Source organism: Apodemus sylvaticus, chromosome 6, assembly GCF_947179515.1.
Source record: "Apodemus sylvaticus chromosome 6, mApoSyl1.1, whole genome shotgun sequence".
Taxonomy (NCBI): Eukaryota; Metazoa; Chordata; class Mammalia; order Rodentia; family Muridae; genus Apodemus; species Apodemus sylvaticus.
This window is the reverse complement of record NC_067477.1, coordinates 91,899,417-91,921,521: the sequence shown is the minus strand read 5'-3', so window position 1 is coordinate 91,921,521 and position 22,105 is coordinate 91,899,417. Positions and strand designations below refer to the sequence as shown.

At 41.9% G+C, this 22,105-nt stretch overlaps 1 protein-coding gene across 1 annotated transcript in view; it reads right to left on the bottom strand.

Moving 5' to 3' along the window:
• The window catches only part of Prkar2b (protein kinase cAMP-dependent type II regulatory subunit beta), a 99,460-nt gene that overhangs the window by 34,208 nt on the left and 43,147 nt on the right, over positions 1-22,105 (bottom strand). The window contains exon 3 of the mRNA XM_052185981.1: positions 2,601-2,653. Within this exon, the coding sequence (XP_052041941.1) occupies positions 2,601-2,653 (53 nt within the window). The remainder of the gene's footprint in view (positions 1-2,600; positions 2,654-22,105) is intronic.

Below are 22,105 nucleotides of genomic sequence, written 5' to 3'. Positions count from 1 at the left end.
GCTGTCTCCAGACACTCCAGAAGAGGGCATCAGATCTCATTACAGATGGTTGTGAGCCACCATGTAGTTGCTGGGATTTGAACTCAGGACCTCTGAAAGAACAGATGGTGCTCTTAACCACCGAGCCATCTCTCCAGTGTAGGCTGCTTTCTTATAGAAAAAATTCCAGGACCACGGGCCCAGAGATGGCACCACCTACAGTGATCTGGACCATCTCATATCAATCATCACTCAAGAAAATGTACCACAGGTTTGCCCACAGACCAATCTAGCAAGCACATTTTCTCACTTCCAAAACTGACTCTGACTTATTTCAAATTGCCACAGAACTAGCCAGCACACCGATCTTCATAGAAAATGCCTGTCCTTGTTTATGCACATGGTCTCTTGAGTCTTGATTTTCTAGCCCTGCCTCAACTGGTCAACATGGACTTCTTAGAAGCTCCTGGGAATGCAAAAAATGTGGTATATATACACAATGGAGTACTATTCAGCCATTGTAAACAACGAATTCATGAAATTCTTAGACAAATGGATGGAGCTGGAGAACTTCATACTAAGTGAGGTAACCCAGACTCAAAAGATGAATCATAGTATGCACTCACTAATAAGTGGGTGCTAACCTAGAAAACTGGAATAACCAAAAACATAATCCACACATCAAATGAGGTTCAAGAAGAACGGAGGAGTGGCCCCTGGTTCTGGAAAGACTCAGTGTAGCAGTATAAGGCAAAACCAGAACAGGGAAGTAGGAAGGGATGGGTGGGAGAACAGGGAAAGGGAAGGGGGCTTATGTGACTTTTGGGGAGTGGGGGACCAGAAAAGGGGAAATAATTTGAAATGTAAATAAAAAAATATATCGAATAAAATTAAAAAAAAAAAAAAGAAGCTCCTGGGAAACCAGGATCTTGAACTAAAAGACAACAATAACCAGAGTGTTGGGTGAGGGCCTTAACACCAGTCACAGTCTACACCTTTGCTCCTGAAGAACCTTAGTGCAGTGGTTCTCAACCTTCCTAACGCTGGGACTCTTTAATACAGTTCCTCATGTTGTGCTGACCCCAACCATAAAGTTATTTTCATTGCTACTTCATAACTATAATTTTGTTACATATGAATCATAATGTAAATATCTGATATGCAACACTCAAAAAGGGCCATGACCTACAGGTTGGGAACCGCTGTCTTAAAGGCAAGCAGCCTTATCTAAAGTATGGCCTCTGAACTTCTTCTGCAATTGGTAATACGTCCAAATATGTATCCAACAAGCTTGCATTGGTATTTTCTTTGTTTAGTGCCATTTGATTGGCTAAGTGAATATTAACTACAATGGTGATAAACTATCTAAACCATTTTACTTAACTAACTCAGACTCAATGGTAGCTAAAACTCTTCTCAAGGTCTCACAGTCGTTGAGCCAGTGAGAAACCAGATGTTGCTTTCAAACTTTGTCCCTTAGACTTTTAAAACTAGTTTAAACTACTTCTAATTATCTTCATTACTCATTTTTGCCATAGATAGTTAACCACAAACATAAGGAATGTGTGTAGCCCTCAGCTGTCACTCATTTCTGTTTCCTGTAGAGATGTGGATGGGGTGTGTGACAGGCAAGGCAGATTTTGGATCACACAGTGTAGTGACAGTGTGCTCCAGATTAGCAAGAAGAGTCGGATTGCTGCTGAGAGAGTCCACTTCAGGAGCCTAATAGTCTTAAAGTGTTGGCCTACTATCTTCTTTTCTGCATTCTTCTGAGCTAGAAATACAAGCTTTTAAAAACACCTTTTAAGGTTGAAGGTGCAAAGAAGACTTTGTCAAAGTATGTATAAGGAAGAAGGAAAGGAGGGAGGAAAGGAGAGGGGAGATTGGGAGGTGGAGGGAAGGAGGGAAGGAGGGGGAAGTGAGGGGGGAGGGAAAGAAGGAAGAAGGGAGGGGGAGGGATGGCTGAGGGAGGGAGGAAGGGAGAGAGGTTCGTTATTACTTGTTTTCATGTTCAAGCACAATAACCTCATTTAGTTTGCTTTTTACTACATTACTAATGGGAGAAGTGAGTTAAGGGTAGAGCTTAAGAGCCACATCAAACTACACTAGGCAAATCCTTACAGAGTCATCAGGGCCTCCAAGAACCCGTCTGGTCTGCACTAAGTGTGGAGAGCTCACACTGTGCCTCGCTGGCAGCTTCCTTGTGCTGCTTCGGGGCCTGTCTCTTTCAGAGGAACCTTCTGTTAGCAACTGATAGGAGCAGAAGGTCTTCCCTGGGATCTTGCTATACTAGGAGCACTTGTTACAGATAACTATGGCTACAAGAAAATTAGCTCCAAACATCTTCCCTCCTCAGGATGCCTGAGGGAAAGGACTGAAGCCACACCTTCAGTGAGCACTTCTGCTCCTGTTCCAGTTCATCCAAAAGCGACTCTGGGGTTTTAAAAATAAGTCTACAGAATCTGAAGTAGAAGCAGACTATTAAAATACAAAGAGGAAAAGAGACAAATCCTTTGATGTTTCTCTGCTGAAAGCCTGTGTCTGTTAATATGTCTATCATTACTTCCTTACATATCGTGAAGGCATCCGGTTAATATCCCCTAGTTGGGTAAACTACATACCCTGGACTCTGCATCATCTTCTTCTTCATCAGGATTATAAGCTTCTGCACAGACTGCAAATATAAAAGGGGGAAATTTTAAACATTTGATTATCAAACACATGCAATAAATATCTTTAAAAATTAATCATCAGTATGCTTCGGAACCAGACGCCAGAGGCCCCTGAGCTAGATCTGACTTGAAAGTCTCCTCCCTGAGGGCTCGCTTCCATGGTACCTGAAGGCACCATGCAGGCTTCCAAAGGAGGGAATGGACCAACAGTCCTACCACAATATGATCCTGAGCCACAACGACCGCCAGCAGGGCGCGGTAGGCTCAGCACAGGCACAGCTTGACAGTGAAGGGACATCATGCCTGGTTCTGGAACCCTAGGCAATGGGCTACTGAAGACTTTAATATGGAAGGAAAATATGCAACCACCATTTTACTAAGCCAGCATAATCCCTAACTACATCTAAATATGTGACCTTATACCTACAGATAAGGGCAGTCCTCACTCCTAGTCAAGTACATGTCTCTTTGCAACAGAGACCATCACAGAAGACCACAACCAATCAAAATGCAGAGTTGTGGAGCTTAGTTGCGCTGGATACATCTACAAAACACTCCCACACCAAAGGCTCAGGGAACGCTGTGGAAGAACAGGTGGAAAGACTGTGAAGGCCAGAGGATCAGGGAGTTTGCTGTGAGACTGTGTTACAATGTCAGACGGGTGTCAGATGCTACACCCACAGCCTTTCCACAGTCTGCCTAAGCATGAACTGGACAAGGATGATACCCACAGACAATGCTCACATAGATGAAGTCGGGGAGGCTTCAACTCCACAAATAACTACAGGCAACTAAGAAATGCTGAGAATGGGAGAAATAGTCCCAAGAGAAGAGCACACCGACTGTTTACCCACTAACAAGTGTGAGCCCTGAAAACATACAGTCACAAGTAACCTTAGAGAGTAAGTGTATGTATGTGCATACATTCATGTTAATAACAATGAAAAAGGAGGCTATGAATTTAAAACAGAGCAAAGAGGCGAGCATGGGGTTGTTCAGAGGGAGAAAACGGAAGGGGAAAATGGTATAGCGATATATAATCTCAACCGAAAAGAGAAATTTAAAGTTAATGATCATAAAGAACATGATGGTTTTAAAACACCACTAATTACAAGGTGAGAAATCTATCCCCTAAAAATGTTTACAGATCAGAGTTTATATAAAATTTTCATGATATAAAACTATACTTGAAGACACCAGCCATTGCTTTTTGCTTATTTCTATTCAAAACTTAACCCTTTTAATATTTATTTCCAAGGCAAAAAATATCTATATCCTAAAATTACCTAAGAAAACATGAACAGCAAAAACATCTGAGTTTGCCATGAAATGATCAATTTAATCATACGGCTATGAGAAACTCTGGTGAATTATTCATAAACCACTTTCTCAGTACTAAATGTTGCTAATACTGACAATATTTCCTCCTGGTCTTTGTTGGAGTTGAATTTATACTGCACATGCAGACTGAAAACCTGCTTCCTTTTTCCTTAACACTAAGAATGTCTGTGTCATCAGAAACACTAAATATTATTCTTAAGGAGCACAAATGATGTTACCTCACTATAATTAACTCCATTCCTAATACTGAGCATTTAACTAGCTTTTTATTACAATATTTTTGCAATAAACTTCTTTACCATAAATAGATGTAGACATGTGCATTATTTTAAATGTTATTCTGGGAGACCAAAATGCATGACAAATCTTAAGGCATATTTACTGTGCATTTTTCTACAAGAGACTGTACCAATCCATTGTTCTGCAAAGATTATAAAAACACTCTCTGGCTACAGGAAAGAACTGGATGCCAATTTAAAAGAAAAGATTTAAATGTTTCAAAACTATTAAGTATGAACAACTTACAAATACTTTGGCTATGTGTATCTCCTTTGTAGTCATCTATGGGAAATATATTATTTCCTTTTGGAAAGAAGTCTTTATTTCTGTGCTCTCTCTCTCTCTCTCTCTCTCTCTCTCTCTCTCTCTCTCTCTCTCTGTCTTTTGGACAGGGTCTCTCTCTATGTATCCTTAACATCCTAGTACCTGCTATGTAGATCAGGCTGACCTCAAACAAGAGATCTGCCTGCCTCCGCCTCCCAAGTGCTAGAATTAAAGGCATACACCACCATACCTGGACAAAGTTAGCTTTTTAAACATTATTTTATGGTTAGACTGCTCAAAAACAATTTAAAATTTTGTTTGTTTATGCTTAAGAGAGTGATGTGTGTTGAGGAAGAAAGTACCCCAATGTGACTTAACCCCAACACTCAACATCACAGGAACACCCACTCCACAAGCTTAGACAGCATTTTCTCATTTGCAAATCTAAAGATTTAACACTTCCCTTTCATTTTTTAAGAGGTAGGTGTTCTTATTTTTACTCAAGTCCATACAGAGGGTTTATCTTGGCTGAGATACAGGAACTGAAAGCTGGAAACTAATAATGACGACAATGATTGATGATCATAATATCAGGTTCACAAATGGTCCCAAGGGTCTCAGGACAGCATCATGAATGGCATCTGTCCTCCTCGGTGCCTTTATCATCGTTATTATAAAACCCACCATTATCTTCCTGCAGGCCCTGCTCTGTGCAGCCACGGGTTGCCCTTCACAGAAGATATCTGTTAATGCCCGGAGACAATCTGATCGTCCACATGTAGGAGGCTAGGGAAGGCCGCAGACATATGGTAGACTTGGGTCAGGGAGGCTGTATAAAGGCCTACCACATGGAGTAACCCTGCCACACACAACCAAAAAACAAAACAAAAAACAAAAAACAAAACCAACCCCAAACACAGCATTACCTGGCTTTAAAGACAGGATAGTTGTGAGGTTCAAAGCCCTGACCTGAATTTTCTTACTCAGTACCATAACCCTACAATAGTTTAATGTAACCACTTCACAGAAGAAAGACCAGGGCATCAAAAGGTCAGGGTCACACATCCTAGTAAATGACAGGACCCACTGATCCTAGGACTGTCTGTCTTGACCCCAGGACCCTTGCTGTCAACCACTGTTGTATATATCTAAGGACTCTGGCAAATGTACCAGCACAATGCCTGGACTTTAGCTTGTGTCTCAGAAACCCAACAGAAACATGGTTTCTGGAGAGCAGGCTCATATGTAAAGACCTCCAATGATACATAAAACCAGAATGCCAATTTAGTAAGTAACTTCCTGGATGAAGTGTGAAGTCAGCATGACCAGTCAGTTCTCTCCCTGCCGGAAAACCACAGATGCAGCCAGACCATAATTAAGAAGTTGCTTGGTGATCAGGAAACAGGAAGTTAAGAATCTGTCAAATAATTATCTGGCTGGATCTCGCATGTGAGCATGGGCATGCACAAACACACACACACACACACACACACAGACTCTGTATCATTAGATAATATAGCTCACACACTTTAATTGGATAGTCTACAACTTTCCAGGGGGGATGAAAACTTCTTCTAAGCAAGGCTCTGCAACTTTCCTCTCCATCTGCATGAATGACAGACAGACAGGGAGTGAGATGGCTCTATCATTTGTACAATGCAAAAAGGAAAGCAGGGGCCTTTTATCAAAATTCTTAGACTTCACAGAGGATGGCAAAGAAGAAAATGAATCCAAATGAAGGTGTGTGTAAGCATGCTAACTGTGAAGGTGACAAGCTCACATGACCAACATATTCAACAGGAAATGAAGCAGCTAACCTATTCGGTTCCCCAATGTCCAATAGACTTGAGATCTATGTCCCCTGATTCATTAGTGTTATATTAAATTTCAGTTCACAGAAAGCATTTCTGAATCTCTGGTTTACAAACTGCTGTCCATGATCCCCTAACTAAAACAAATTAGAATTTTTTAAAAAAATCTGTTATTTTGCAAGCACCTTATCAATTGTGTCCCTGTCATTAATCACTTGACACCCCTATAACGTATCTTTATCATCAATGTGTGTCTGCAGTGAGCCATCAGCTTTCACTACTGGAGTACTTGTCAGCATTGTGACTGATTCTTGGCACTGCCGCTGCTGTCTCACTGACTAGAATTGACTTCCTATATCCAAATGACACTTGCAACTCTGAAAGGTTGCTGCGGTGGGTCTTACAGTCTGCAGAGCCATGCTGCAGTTTCCTTTCATTAGAACTCACCTTATTTTCTCCCAAGCCACCCCTCTCCCCAACAACAAATTAAAAGTCAGATCAAGACTCATGAGTTGTGGATATGGACAGTGGTACAAGGCTTACAAGGTACCCATGAAGCCCTGAGTTTAATCTCTACCACAACAAACTACCTCCAAAACACCCACAAATTGGGGTGGGGGTGGGGCAATGCAGATCTTAACCTTTCACCCACACAGAGCTAATTTAGGTGCATTCATTTCAGAAAGGACCTTTTGTGCTCCTCTAAGAGTGTGGGAGGACTCACTGTCATAACTTAACATACTATGTTCTTTCAAACATGGTACGATGTGTCTGTCTCACCGCCCTGTAGGGAATGACTGGGTATGCTTGTCCCCTAGCAGGGACAGGACACACTGCCTGACTTGATGTACATGGGAAAGACTTACTTCCATGGTCCTTGAGAACGGACGCTGTTTCTAATAGCTTCCAGTAGCATATCAGGGTTACAGATTCTCAGACACATTCTAAGTAGATTAATGATAAGCTGTTCTAGGTTATTTATTCAAGAAATGGGGACACAAAGAATAAGTAAAAAGTGGACTTCAAATTCACTAAAAAGCACAGAGATTAAAGAACTTGGTAAATATTTGTGTAAAACAAATGAATGACTGTCTGGATGGCCTGTCAAGACAGTTTCCATGTAACCTGTGCTGCCTCCTACTCTGCCAGAAATACAATTGCCCTATATCTTCTAGACAATCTGAAACCCATGCTCAAACTGTATCCCTTACTCTTTGGCAACTAAACGGTAGAGAGAGACAGTCTTAAGATATATTTAAATTTCACTGTTATACTGCACATATGTGTTTGGAAAGTATCCTGGTTGTTGAGAATGGTCTAGGAATTTAAGCATATTCCCACACTGCAGGCAGAGTATGCACACTGGTGTAGCCAGACAACTGTCACAGATTGCAGAACAGACAGCAAGAGAAGATCTGCGTCGACGCTGCATCCTGTCAAACTTGGCCTTCAGGCTTCTCATGCGCTCTATTTATAGTGTGGCAGACAAAGGGTTATGCCAACTCCGGGGTTTATTGTTTTTTTCAAAAGGAAGATCCCTCTTCACTTTGCTGGTTATGTTGTGAAGATTCAATATAGTCAGATAACCTGACATTAGAATGTAGCCCACACTGGCATCTCGGTTGTCAAAGAATAAAGGGCTCCAAGCTGATGCTGTGTTAAACACACTATGCCCTTCATAAATATTCATTGTAAGGATGACAGGCAAATATGGCCTCTGCACAAAGACTTTGTGGTTCAGAGACCTTTTAGTCTAGAAAAATAATTGTCTTCTATACAATGCACAAAGTTAATTTTTTGTGTTCTCAATGCACTCAGATTTTCGCATACACATTTAAACACTAATCAGCTTAAAATAAAGTACATATAAAAAGCACAGGTGTATGAGACAAGAGAAATCTCACTCAAGATTGCTAAACTTAGCTTAATGGAGTGGAAATGCCCTATCTGAGGAAAATAAACTTTACCTTTTATAATTATTAGCAAAGAGAAGTGTTTTACCAAATTAAATAGTTCCCAGGGGCCCCAAAACAGCACAAAATGTACACCAAATGTGTAAGATGCACAATGTACCTACAGTAAAACCTCAGAGGCAAGGTGCGTGATAAAGAGACTGAGAACACCAGTACGAAATGCACTTGTTCCGGCTAAGGAAGGGAACAGCGAGGTGACACCACAGGCTCCATGCAATACTCATCTCCTGGGGAGGAGGGGAGCAGGGGGGGCAGTCTGGTATATATCTGTGCTCGGCCATCAGTAACTATCTGCCTTAGGTTTCTATTGCTGTGATAAGACACTATGACCAAATCAACTTGGGAAAGAGAGAGTTTACTTATAGCCGTAGTACATCATCTAGGATTTCAGGGCTGGAGCTCAAGGCATAAAGCTGGAGTCAGGAATTGATGCAGAGGCCGTGGAGGAGTGTGTTTACTGGTTTGCTCCTCATGGCTTGCTCAGCCTGCTTTCCTATAGAATTCAGGACCACCTGCCGCTGGGCCCTTCCACAGCAATCATCAATCAGAAAAATCCCTTACTAGGCTAATCTTTGTTTGAATAAGATTCCTTATCAGATGGTCAAGAACCTGAGTCTAGATACACACAGACCTAGAGGAAAACCAAGTACAACTTTTCTGCTAAAGGAACACAGCCATAAATTGATCCCTAAGGACATCTTGCTATACTCACAGATCACTCTGTTTCTCAGTCATCACCATTACCGAAGCTTCCTCCTGCAGGAGCTGCAAACACCCACAACTAGACAAGGTTCAGAGAAGCAGAGACCTTGGACTACTAAGTCCTGAATGAGATGTCTCCATCAAATGTCTCTCCTCAGGGCCCAGGGAACTTCGTGGAATAAGAGAAGGAAAGACGGTAAGAGCCAGTGGGGATGGGAGATGCCAAGAAAACAATGCCTTCCAGACACAAGTACTGACACATAGCCACAGAGACCGTGGCAGCACGCACAGGTCTAAGCCAGAGCGGTCCCACGGCTGCGAGGGGAGCAGACACAAGCCCCCAACTCTAACTCTGAAACTGTCCTGTTGATAATCACTCATGAATGAAACTTAGTTTTCTCCAAGGGAGTCTCACTGGGCATACAAACCACTCTTAAGGGCAGGTCCGATGCCCAGCAATAAGCAGCCAACACAAATTTAACTCAATGGCAGTTTTGCTTTGTCTGAGCTTTTTTTTTTATTAAAAAAACTTTACAGATCTTTTGTTTATATATTATGGTTTCTGGCTTTGTGCTTTTCTAGGACTTCTGTGTGTGCAAGTCTGTGTATCTCTAGGTCTACCTGTGTTTCTAGTGCTTTTTCTTTGGGGATTCGCCAGCCTTACCGCCCTGCCCCATGCATTTGCTTTGCTCTAGTCAATTTTTTTTCTGTTTGTGTATTCAGTTGCTCGTTTTCTAATGAGACAAAGAAAAGGTGTGAATCTGGGTGGGTGGGGAGATGGGAAGGATCTGAGAGGAGATGGGGAGGGAAGCATATTGTATGAGAAACTTTGATTTCAATAACAATTAAAATTATAAAAAAATAAAGTTATAAGCAAAATTCAAGTAGCTTATGCCTTCTGTCCACTAGACTATGGGCTACCTCAGATTGAAAACAAAATAAAAGAAAATGAAACAAAAGAGGATTCCCTACCCTTGGACACAGAGAGCCTGCATGTTGGGGCAGACTAGGCAGCGTATGCGAATGGGTGTCCTCAGCTCTCAGTGACATTACAGGCTCACATCTTCCTCACAAGAACACCCGCTTCAACACAGTGGGTACTCTGTTCTGAGTAGTCTTTACTGAGGTCAAAGTCTGATGGAATCCCCAAACCTGGAATGTCACCAGACCCGAGCACGGCACACTGCTCAGTAGCTCTGGAAGCTTAACCTGAAAAGCTCTTCTGCTAAGATGCATGCATAGAAGGGATGTGCAGGACATCTGCTAAGATGTATGTATACAAGGGATGTGCAGGACATCTGCTAAGATGTATGTATACAAGGGATGTGCAGGACATCTGCTAAGATGCATGCACAGAAGAGATGTGTAGGACATCTGCTAAGATATATGTATACAAGGGATGTGCAGGACATCTGCTAAGATGCATGCATAGAAGAAATGTGTAGGACATCTGCTAAGATGTATGTATAGAAGGGATGTGCAGACCTGTGTTAGAGGAAGATGCATCCCTGATGTCAAGGAGACAGGGAGTGCAGTATTTCTAGGTTCTTTCAAGGGGAGAAGACTAGACTATTGTGGGACTGAGCCATGCTGACCACAAGGAAAGCAGATGACAGCAGACCCAGGGGGCCCTCCCATCTTCCCCCTTCCGCTTCCCATTTTCTCCTCTCCTTCACTCCCTCTCACAGGCTCAGGGAACGAGTGGAAGAAAGACCGAAATCAACTTTACAGTTCACTTTAAAATGGGAAGTCATGAGGAAGGACATCATGGTGGTGTGACCAAGCAGCTGCACCACAAACACAAAGCCTCAGCTCAGTCCTATGGTGAAAAAAAGGAAAGAAATATTACAAAGGGAAAAAGATAAAAGAAAAAAAAAGGGAGGAAGTTCTTGACCTAAAAATCTACAGAATTCTCTAAAGAATTACAACTTATAAACTCTGAAATGAAGTCACATTTAAAAAATTTGATTCAAATTATTACTGTTTCCTTACATTTCTCTCAAACTTTAAATAGAATAGCCATTTGTTTATAATATTTTACTATTACCTGCACCAAGCTATTGAAAATTCCCCGGTATGGTGGTATGTGCCTAAAATTTCAGCACAGAGGCAGCTGAGGCAGGGAGAACGTGAGTCTAAAGTCAGCCTGGGCTACTTTGGTGGCTCCGTAGAGGCTCCTGTATTTCCATGCTCAGTCCCCAGCTGAGGTGCTGTTTGGAAGGATTAGGGGGTGTGGCCTAGTTGAAGGACATATATTGCTGGGGGTGAACTTTGAGGTTTCAAAAGCCCAGGCCAAGCCCAGTGTCTCTGTACCTGCAGACTGGGGATCAGGATGTAGCTCTCGGCTCCTTCTCCAGTACCATGTCTGCTTGATGCCACCATGCCCTCCACCATGATGACAATAGATTAACCCACTGAAACCGTAAGCAAGGCCTCAAGTAAATGATGTTGTCTGTAAGCAGCCTTGGTCATGAAGCCTTTTCACAGGAACAGAACACTAAAACAGCTACATAGCAAGATCTTGTCTAAACAGACAGATGTGCCATAATCCTGGTAACCATCCATATTCCATCTACAAGACGCTATATAAATATATCACTTAGCCAGTCATTAATCATTTAAGTAACTTTCATTAAATGGTACTTAATTGAATGATTCAGTTCCCAAATTAACTATATTTATGCCAGAAATTTACTATATAGATTTAACCAAGGTATTGAACTTTGTAATCTTGCTTTGGAAAAATGACAGAGATATACTTCCCACTTAATCTAGAATGGTCTACTCCTAGCCGCGGCACTTTAGTTCCTAGTGGCACTTTAAGAATCAGCTATCCAAAGCTAAGGGAGACAGCTCAGCCATTAAAGGCTGGACTCACAATCAAAAAAAAAAATTCAGCTATCCACAAACCCCCTTCTATAAATTCCCTATAAACTCTGCTTTAAACCTCCTTATTCAATAGCTTCTTAGTCATCCCAAATATATAATTATCAATTCTAAAAACTTCTACAAGCTGTTTTGTTTCCTCTATAAAGCACTGTAACATCTCATAAGCATGTTTGCTATTTCAAGCATTTTATTAAACTACCATGATACATTATAAAACTAGTAGTTACACAAAACATTTTGTTGTTCCTTAATAGGAGAGGTATTTAGAATATAGCCATAAATTTGACTCACTCTTCTGTATAGGTTTTTATGTTTCTAAAGATGATTTGTTTGCACATATACACCTCTCCTCTTTGTAGTGACTGCATAATTGAGAATCAGCAGTAGCTGTAAGTGAGCTGTCACTCTCACCACTGGAAGGAGACCTGCTGGAATACACAGACACGCAGGAGACCCGCTGGAATACACAGACACGGAATACACAGACACGCAGGAGACCCGCTGGAATACACAGACATGCAGGAGACCTGCTGGAATACACAGACATGCAGGAGACCGGCTGGAATACACAGACACGCAGGAGACCCGCTGGAATACACAGACACGCAGGAGACCTGCTGGAATACACAGACACGCAGGAGACCTGCTGGAATACACAGACACGCAGGAGACCTACTGGAATACACAGACACGCAGGAGACCTGCTGGAATACACAGACACGGAATACACAGACACGCAGGAGACCCGCTGGAATACACAGACACGCAGGAGACCCGCTGGAATACACAGACACGCAAGAGACCCGCTGGAATACACAGACACGCAGGAGACCCGCTGGAATACACAGACAAGCACTTCAGGCCAGGAAGGACTTCCTCTTAGCACACTATTTATTACTAAAGATAAAAAGTCAACTCTTTTTAAGTCCATTTCAAAACCTACCTCAACTTTCTCAAAAAGAGAAAAACAAAACTTTATGCCAGAACTCATATGCCTTTAGTGGATCAATTTTTAGCAGTTATTTTTCCCATGTTTAAAATTTTGGTTTTTAATATGTAACCAAATCACTATTATCTTTCTTTAGTATGTTTTTGTCCAATCACTTGCGCTACATGTAAAATCTGGCTTATAAAATTTCAACTACTTCCTTCAACAGCTAACTTATGTAGGCTGGGGGCATGAGTAAAAGTGCCACGCATTAGGCATCTTTACAGAAAGAATCTTATCAATGGGGAACATTTCTAATGGGATACTCTAGTGTAGTATAGGCTCAAATATTTTACATAGCTCCACCATGAATACAATGAATAGCCTGTGTAGTTCAAGAATAAAAGACAAACCATATGAGCTCTACTCCCTTCCACAATGGAAAAGTTATCCCCTGTACCTCCAATGGTGCTAATATGAAGATATAAGAGAATAAACAACATACAGAGGCTGAGAAAAGGCAGGTGCCTTCTTTTGATATTTTTACAAACATTCCATTTAATTCTACCAAAAGAATAAAAAGATATGGGACAGCCAACTGAGCCTGAAGAGCAATTCATGAGTACCTTTGGAAAAGAACCACTGTGGCTTTTAGTGATGTTGGAGAGAAAACCCAGGTCCTTAAGTAGGCTAGACAAGTGGTACCTCTGAGCCACATCCCTTGCCTCCTAAATATCAACCTTATAAATTCCACTTATATGTTTGTTACTAATCATCAGAGTTCATCAAAGAGTCTCTCCAAAATATAACCAAGCAGTGAACAAACAGTAAATGGGTTGGTTTGTACCAGAAAAGAGTATTAGGACAGAATTTTATTTGGACTTTGCTAAACTGGTCCAGTAAGTATGAACGTTTTATTTGATGACTATTATGCATTTTGATAAACTGGTAGCTAAGGAACCAAGCATGGGAGTGCATGCCTTTAATCTTATCACTCAGGAAGCAGAAGCAGGATCTGTTAGTCTAAGGGCTACACAGTAAGATCCTGCCTTATAAAAGGGGAAAGGGCTGGGGGATGGCTCATCAGGTAAAATCCATTTACTGCTTTTGTAGAGGACCTGAATTTGGTTCCTAATACTCACATGATGGTTCACAACCACCTGTAACTCCAATTCAATGGGATCCAGTGCCCTCCTCTGACCTCTACAGACTCCAGGCATACATGTAGCATACATACATACATGCATACATACATACATACTTACATACACACACACACACAGAGAAGCATGATACTAATATAAAAAAACAAAAATAAATCTAAAAGAGTTTTTTAAATTATTCTAATAGTCAAGGAGAATTTTCTAATTCTTATCATTCACATCATGCACCCCAGTCACACTCATCTTCCTTGCAACCTGATCCCACTCCCAGGTCAGAAAAGAAAACGCGCGCGCGCGCGCACATACACACACACACACACACACACACACACACACACACGCACGCACACACCCCAAAACAAAATATGTCTCATTGTGGAAGCTGTAATGTGTCCCACAGTATACCCTTTACTTGCAAATGTTCACTGTAATGAGTCATCGGTCTAGTTTCAGCCTCTGGCCTCTACTATACTATCTATATTGAATCCTCACTGGGACTCCTCTTGGGTCCCTATGTCATGGAGATCATTCTGCTTTGGGTCTGCAGGACAGGCCCCTTTGTGGACTCCAGCAGTTCATAGATGATCGGTGGACCAATTCAAAGACCAGGATCTGAGTGTGGGTGGTAGCTGAGTTGGTCAGCCAGCCAGCATTCCTGTACCCACACCATCAGGACGATCAAGCTCTCCAGCACTGCTCCAGCTAGCTTACCTAGTGCCTCACTCCAGCATGCTCACTCACAGCTGGCATGGGGGCAGGGCCAGGTCTCCTGCCTGCTGCAAATGGTGAGGGTTGAGGGGGGGAAGCGGGGAAGGGGGGAAGCCATCTCTTCCTTGCCAAGTATGATCCTTTGGTTTAAATGCCCAGCTGAAGAATAAGTGTCATTTGACCATATTGTCCTAGGATGGGAAACTGGAACTTAAATACAGTAGGGATATCACAAAAGGAACTTAGTGGGTCCCAACTTGTCTAACACCAGCACCAGAGGAGACTCTCCTAACCAAGACTCTCAGTGCAATCGTAAGAGGTCTAGCAAGATGGTGGCTGCTTACCAAAGTGTGACAACACAATGCCTGTCAGTATACAAAGACTCGAATTCTAGAACATGGTGAAGATATATGGGGCTCAAGAATCTGGCTTATCATTTAAAACAACTGGATTAAAGTTGTCTAAATAATCTATTCTTTTTTTCCTGCTTCAACCTTGCCAAGTGCTCGAGTATCAGACCCCCACAACCACCGTGCCCAACTCCATTTTCATTTTTAAAAATTAAACTCAACAGTCTTTTTTTTTTAAAAAAAAAAGTACATATTTCCTGTGGGTTCAAACTATACTGTCTCATGGAAACTGTTGTAAGAAAATAAGATTTGGTGAAAATGAACAGTTTTGTAGGTCCTGACATATTTCTATCAAGTCTAATTTTTAAGTATTGCCAGAAAAAGCAATAATATACAATGGTATGTATCCCAATTTCTCCTTGGTTAGAAATTCTTTTTTTATTAACTGTCATTTTTCTCTGATCAAGATCTGAATCAATTTGTTGGATGATAAATTAAAAGCAAGTTCAAATGAATTTTTAAATTCAGATAGAATGATAAAATAAGGAAAAAATTAAAATCTAGAAACAAACTACTAAAAATTTATGTCAAATAAATTAGCAAAGTTGTTCTGGTCTCTTTTTTTTTTTTTTTTTTTTTTTTTTTTTTTTTTTTTTTGGTGTTGTTAATTTAAGTAAAAACCAGTATTACAAAAACAGGTTTAGAATGAAACTCCTCAGCACTGCTGGTGAGAGGTGACAATGGCATGGAAGAAGCCAGCTTTGGAAAGTATTACAGGCTCTGAAAGGTGGCTGGGGTGTGGCTCAGTTTAGGAGAGAAGTCGCTTAGCATGCACAAGGCCTTGGGTTGGATCCCTAGAAACATATAAGTTTGTTATGGCAGTACAAAAAGCCTGCAATTTCTACACCCCAGAGACAGAAGCAGAAAGATCAAAACCATCCTTAGCTAAAGTGGAGGCCAATCTGGATTATATTAAGAGCCTATCTCCAAAAAATAAAAGCCTTACAGGCTGGAGGAATGGTTCAGTGGTTAAGAGCACTGACTGCTCTTCCAGAGGTCCTGAGTTCAATTCCCAGCAACCACATATTGGCTCACAACATTTGTAATGAGCATCCGATGCCCTCTTCTGGTGTGTGTCTGAAGTCAACGATAGTGTGTACTCACGTACATAAAATAAATCTTTCAAAGATAAGGCCTTTAACATTCTCAAGTTCAATTCAGTAAGTACTCTTCAAGTCCTTTCATTTAAAAACTGATACTTAGAGTTCCCAATAATAAACAAAAAATAACTAAGCTATGCATTCATGTGCGCTATTGATATTGTTAAACTAATCTTCCAGGGGATGAGCGAGCGCTTGCCCAGTATTCAGGAGGCCGTGGAATCAACCCCAAGCACCAGAGCAACCTGCTGTAAGGCATGCGCCGGGAGTCGGAGCTGAGGTGGGAGAGGCCAGAGAATTAGAAAGTCAAGGCTGCACAGTGCCTTGGAGGCCAGTCCGGACTACATGAGACACTGTCTTAAAAAAAAATAAGTAAATTAAAGAAAATTTCATTTTGAATAAGATTTTTGTTTTACAGGAATATCTTATGATACAGGGAAATATTTACTAAATCTTACTAAATGTCTTTATAGTCACTTGCAAGGCAGGAGCATATTATATATTTACAAAAAGTACACATGAGCTAGGCATGGTAGCGCACACCTGTAATCCCAGCACTTGGGAGGCAGAGGCAGGCGGATTTCTGAGTTCCAGGCCAGTCTGGTCTACAGAGTAAGTTTTAGGACAGTCAGGGCTACACAGAGAAACCCTGTCTTGAAAATCAAAAAACAAACAAACAAACAAAAAAAGTACACATGAAAGATGGTTGTCAAGGTGGAAACCAGTGTTTACATAGAAGGTATTGCTCTGTAGAAAGATTATGATTATTCTTATTTTCCTATCTGTATCCTTCTATGTTTTTCTCACTTCACAAGCAGAAAGGCAGGTAGATAGATCTCTGTGAGTTCAGAGCCAGCCTGGTCAACAGACTGAATTCCAGGACAACAAGGGCTATACAGAGAATCCTGGTCTTGCAAAACCAATCATCATCACCATCATCATCATCATCATAATAATTTGAAAGTTATTCTCAAGCTTCTTTAAGCATCCATATTTCAAAAAGATCACTAAACTTCCTCAAATCATTCCCATGTCAGGTACAAAAAGGAATTAAAAGCACAAAAAAAGGTTAACTTATTAACCATCTGTTTTTTTTTTTAAGGTATCTAATCTTTTCTCAAAATTGGCTTTAAGATTTATACTTTCTGAAAACATACAGCCTATAAAACTAATAGAATCAAGGTGATGAATTTTTCCCAAATATTTTAGGAAAATAACTCATTAGCAATGCCACAGTAAAACTAAAAGCTGTTTCTAATAAAACTAACAGCATTATTTGGAAGAACATGATGGTGGGATGCAGCCCAGTGGTAGTGTTTGACTAGCACAGAAGGTCCACTCCTCACTGTGGACACCGGGCCTATCTCAGTCCTGTAATTATAATGCAGCCTCTTCTACACTGCAAAACCATCTTTAGCCAGGTGTGGTGGCACAGGCCTTGAACCAACCTCAGCATTTGGGAGGTAAAGGTAGGCGGGTCTCCACATGTGTCTGGTCTACACATCGAGTTCCAGGACAGTCCAGTGGAATGAGGAGCGTGGTAGATCCTGTCCCACCACCACCACCACCAAAAAGGCAGAGAGGAATTACACAGAACTTAGGGGAGGAGATCAGCACTCTGGAAATTAAAGGCATATGATAAGCATTTATTCATAAAAAGATCAGATTTTCAGTCAAAACAGTGGCAATCACTGGCATCCCTGTCCAAGGCTGGTTGCTATGCCAATCCAGGTGAACATGATGACAGACAGACAGACAAACAAACAAACAACACACATACACATGTGCACACACAGTCCCTGCCCTGAGCATTGCTGTTTAGTGATTTGGATAAAAGACAAGCAAGAGGGTTGAGGCTTAGAGAGCATAAGATAGTGTCGTTCCGAGATGCAGTAAACTAACTGGAAATGTAATAGAAAGTGAGACAGTTTGGAGTCTGGCAACTTTTCTATGTGTCTGTGCTGTGGTTATGCTTTGTAGGTATATAGAAGAAAATGGCAGGGCCCAAGCTACCCACCTATGTCTGGAAGTCTACAAGGCAATGGCAGCCATCTCTGTGCATGCAGAGGGGACACAAGATGACCCAGCAGAAAGAAAATGCCATGGTGGCCTACTACCATCCATAATGAGATCTGATGCCCTCTTCTGAGGTGTCTGAAGACGGCTACAGTGTACTTACATATAATAAATAATAAATTGTTTTTTTTTTAAAGAAAGTAAATGCCAAACCTCACTCGAAAACTGCCTGAAATGTAAATGTTCCCACCCAAACTCACACAGGATCTATCAGTTGTCAGTGACTTCCAACCATAACATCAGGCAGACACAAGCCACAAACCACAGTGAGTTGGAGCACAGGAATTTAAGGACAGACAAGTTAGTTCTCCCACCTGCCAGGAAGCAGTGATCTGGACAGGGGAACTCAGGATCCAGAGACATTACCATCAAGATCCTAGAATGTCGGGTTCTTAGCAACCATGAGACATGCAGAGAAAAAGCGGCTGTGACCCAAGGCTGTAAAAAAACTGACTCTAACTGGACACAGTCATGGAACTCTGAGGATTTTAAAGAGGCTCTTTCCTTCATGGAGTCAAAGGAAACCGTATTTGACCAGCTGAACCATTACGATAGTGATTCAATAATCAGCTTCAATGAATTACAAGAAGGAATCAAAGGGAAACTGTGCTGAAAAATGTAACAACTGGGGTTGGTTACTTTTGAAGTCATTAGAATGGCTCAATGGAAGGAAGAATCGAGGACTCGGGCTAGAGAGATGGTCAGTGGGTAAGTGCTTGCTGCGCATGCACGAGGGCCATCACATCCCCAGCACCCAGGTAAAGCCAGGTATGACAGGACACATCTGTGAGCCCAGCACTGGGGAGTAGAGACAGGAGGGACTCACTGGCCAGTCAGTCTAGCCGAAGCAGGTTCAGTGAGAGACCCTATCTCAAATAGTAAGGTGGGAAGTGACCGAGGAAGATGCTGACCATCAACCTCTGGTCTTCACATACATACGCACGCACAGGCAAGTACATCTGTATGTGCACGCATGTACACTATCCTATAGACATTAAACAAATATAACCAATGTTTAAAAGCAGAATCACAGAACTTGAAAAACAGATGGAGAGAAATTATCCCATCGGGAAATGAACAAAGATGAGATATCTAAGAGCCTTGTGAAGCACTGTGCAGCACGCTGACTCGTGTGGAAGTCCCTCCCAAAGGGAAGACACTCTCAAGAGATGTTGGTAAATGTTGGGAGTTGGTCTGTTGCTCTGTATACCAATGCTAAATTCTCAACCCCAAGATCTGGTTTCTACCCAGACCCCGGCCTTTGTTGGGTGACCCTTGCTCCCCAGTTTAAAGCTATTGGTTAATAAAAAGGCTAGAGCTTGTGATTGGGCAGTAGAGAGGGAAAAGCGGGATCTAAGAATTGAGTGAGAGAGACTATGGGAAGAAGGGAAAAGAAGATGGGGAGATCAGGAGGCCTCCTTAGACAGGATGGACTGGCAGCGTGAGGCCCAGAGAAGTGCGCCCCAGGACAGCTGAGCATAAGCAGCCTGAGTGACACTCTAACATGGAATCACAAGGGGCGTATGACTTGTATATGCATGAGCACAGCACAGAACCTGCCCAAGCTAGGCTTACAGCTTGTAAACAAAATACCAAGTTTCTGTGTCTTTTATGTGGGCTAGCTAGATTATATAATTCACTTACAGGCAAACAAGTTTTATAATTTCATAGACAATAACCTGAGATGGTTGTATACATCTCCAATCTCAGCATTAAGAGGTATAGGGCAGAGGATAAGAAGAAGTCCAAAGTCAGGCTGGGCAACTTAAGACCCTGTGTCAAACAAGACAAGACACAAAAAGCCATCAATGTTTAGATCCAAGAAACCCAATGGGCCTCAGTATAGAATAGACACAAAGACATCATCTGTACCTATGCACTGGTTATCCACATTGTTAGAAGTCAAAACCAGAGAAAACTTCCAAAGAGAGTGTTAACATGACCTAAGGTTTTGGTATAACAAAGGGAGGTCAAAGGGCAGGGAGATGGTGTGCTGTAAGCACTGACAGAAAAACACGCCCCTCCAACAATGTTGCAGCTAGAAAAACTGTGCTTTAAAAATGCTGGGGGAAAGGGGTACAAAACCCCACCATGAAGTGAACTCTTCCCAGAAAGCAGAGATCGCACTGTTAGCACATGTGCCACAGAGGTCCCAGGAACTCTTTCAGGCTTAGGAAGTAACGATGCCAGACAGAAGCTCAATTCAAGAGGAAGGAAGCAAGTGCAGAGCGCCAGAAACAACGATTATTTGGCCCACAAAAATGGCAGAAAACTTCAAACCATGACTGACTTTAATAAGGAATTAATAATCAGAATTTATCAAGAGAAATTGTCAACAAGAGAAAAACAGCCTACTTTAAAAATGGGGACTGGACTTAAATAGACATTTCTTCAGTAATGTGAAAATTATCAACAAGCACATGAAAAATGTTTTCCATTTACCACAAATCATTAGGGGAAGGTAAGCCAACCCACTACAAAACAATACTTCATGCACCTTTGATTGGCATTTGCAAGACAAGCAAACTCTGGTGAGGCTGTGGGGACTGTGGGAGCTTGCACTGCCGGGGAATGACACCGTGGCCTGTGGAAGCCAGTATGGCACTGCACTGTACAGTGAGTACGTCCTGCCCTCCACCCAAGCCCTGGCCCATCCAAAGATCCTGGGCTTGGACACTTGGTTCCAGATTGGAGGAACTGCTATCACCACAACCCTACGGTTTGACAGTCTACCCATAATTCCTGTTTGCTCTGCTTCTGGACTTCTGAGGCAATGACAGACCAGCCTCCTGCCACCACCATGCCTTTCCTGCTATGACAAACTACCTCTTCTGGAATCACGGGACAAAATTAAGCCCTTCTCAAGTTGTTTTCTTCAGGATATTTGGTCACATCGAGAGAAGAGAAACACACAATTCCTCAAAAAAAAAAATTAATTACCATATGTTCCAATAATCCCTCTTTGGGGGATATATTCCAAAGAACTGAAAGTGGAGACTCAAAGAGATATTTGTGCATCTGTTTTTATAATAGCATAATAGTCGCAATGCAGGAGCAATGTCTATCAGGAAACTAATGTATAAACAAAATATGGAATATACACAGGATGGAATGTTTTTCATTTTTAACATGAAGGAAGCTCTGACACATGTTATAACATGGATGACCCTTAAAGGCATCATGCTAAGTGAAATAAATCAGTCACAGCAGGACTGAGTGTAGCCACTCACACACCTAGAATACTTATACTCAGAGATAGAAAGTAGTATGGTGGTTGACAGTGGCTACAGGAAAGGGGAGTGAGGAGTTCCCACAGAGTTACAGTTAAGACATAAAGCTGTGGGCGGATGGTGCTAACTAGTGAACGTCGGAGTGAAGACTTGATGCCATGCAACCAAACACTTGATAATGGTTTAAATTTTGTTTTGCAAAAACTAATGAAAATGTAACAGAGATGTAGATTAGATGGTAATTAGACTAAGCTGGGTTCAACCTCCAGCACTACACTGGAGGCAGTGGCTAGAGGCAGGGGTACACATCTGTAATCTCCTCACTTGGCAAGTGGAGACAGAGGGTTAGAAGTTCAAGGTCATCCTCAGTAATCTAGCAAGTTCAAGACCAACCTGGCTTACAGAGACCCTAGCTCAGGGCGGGAGCGATGCTAGAGGCTAGTAAAGTGTGTGTCAGACAAGCACTGGGACCCGGACTTAACCCTAGAATCCATATGAAAAGCCAAACATGCTGGCATGCACTTACAATGCCACGCCTCGTGGTTCTGGTAAGACCCCTGCTAACCTCATCGGTGAGCCC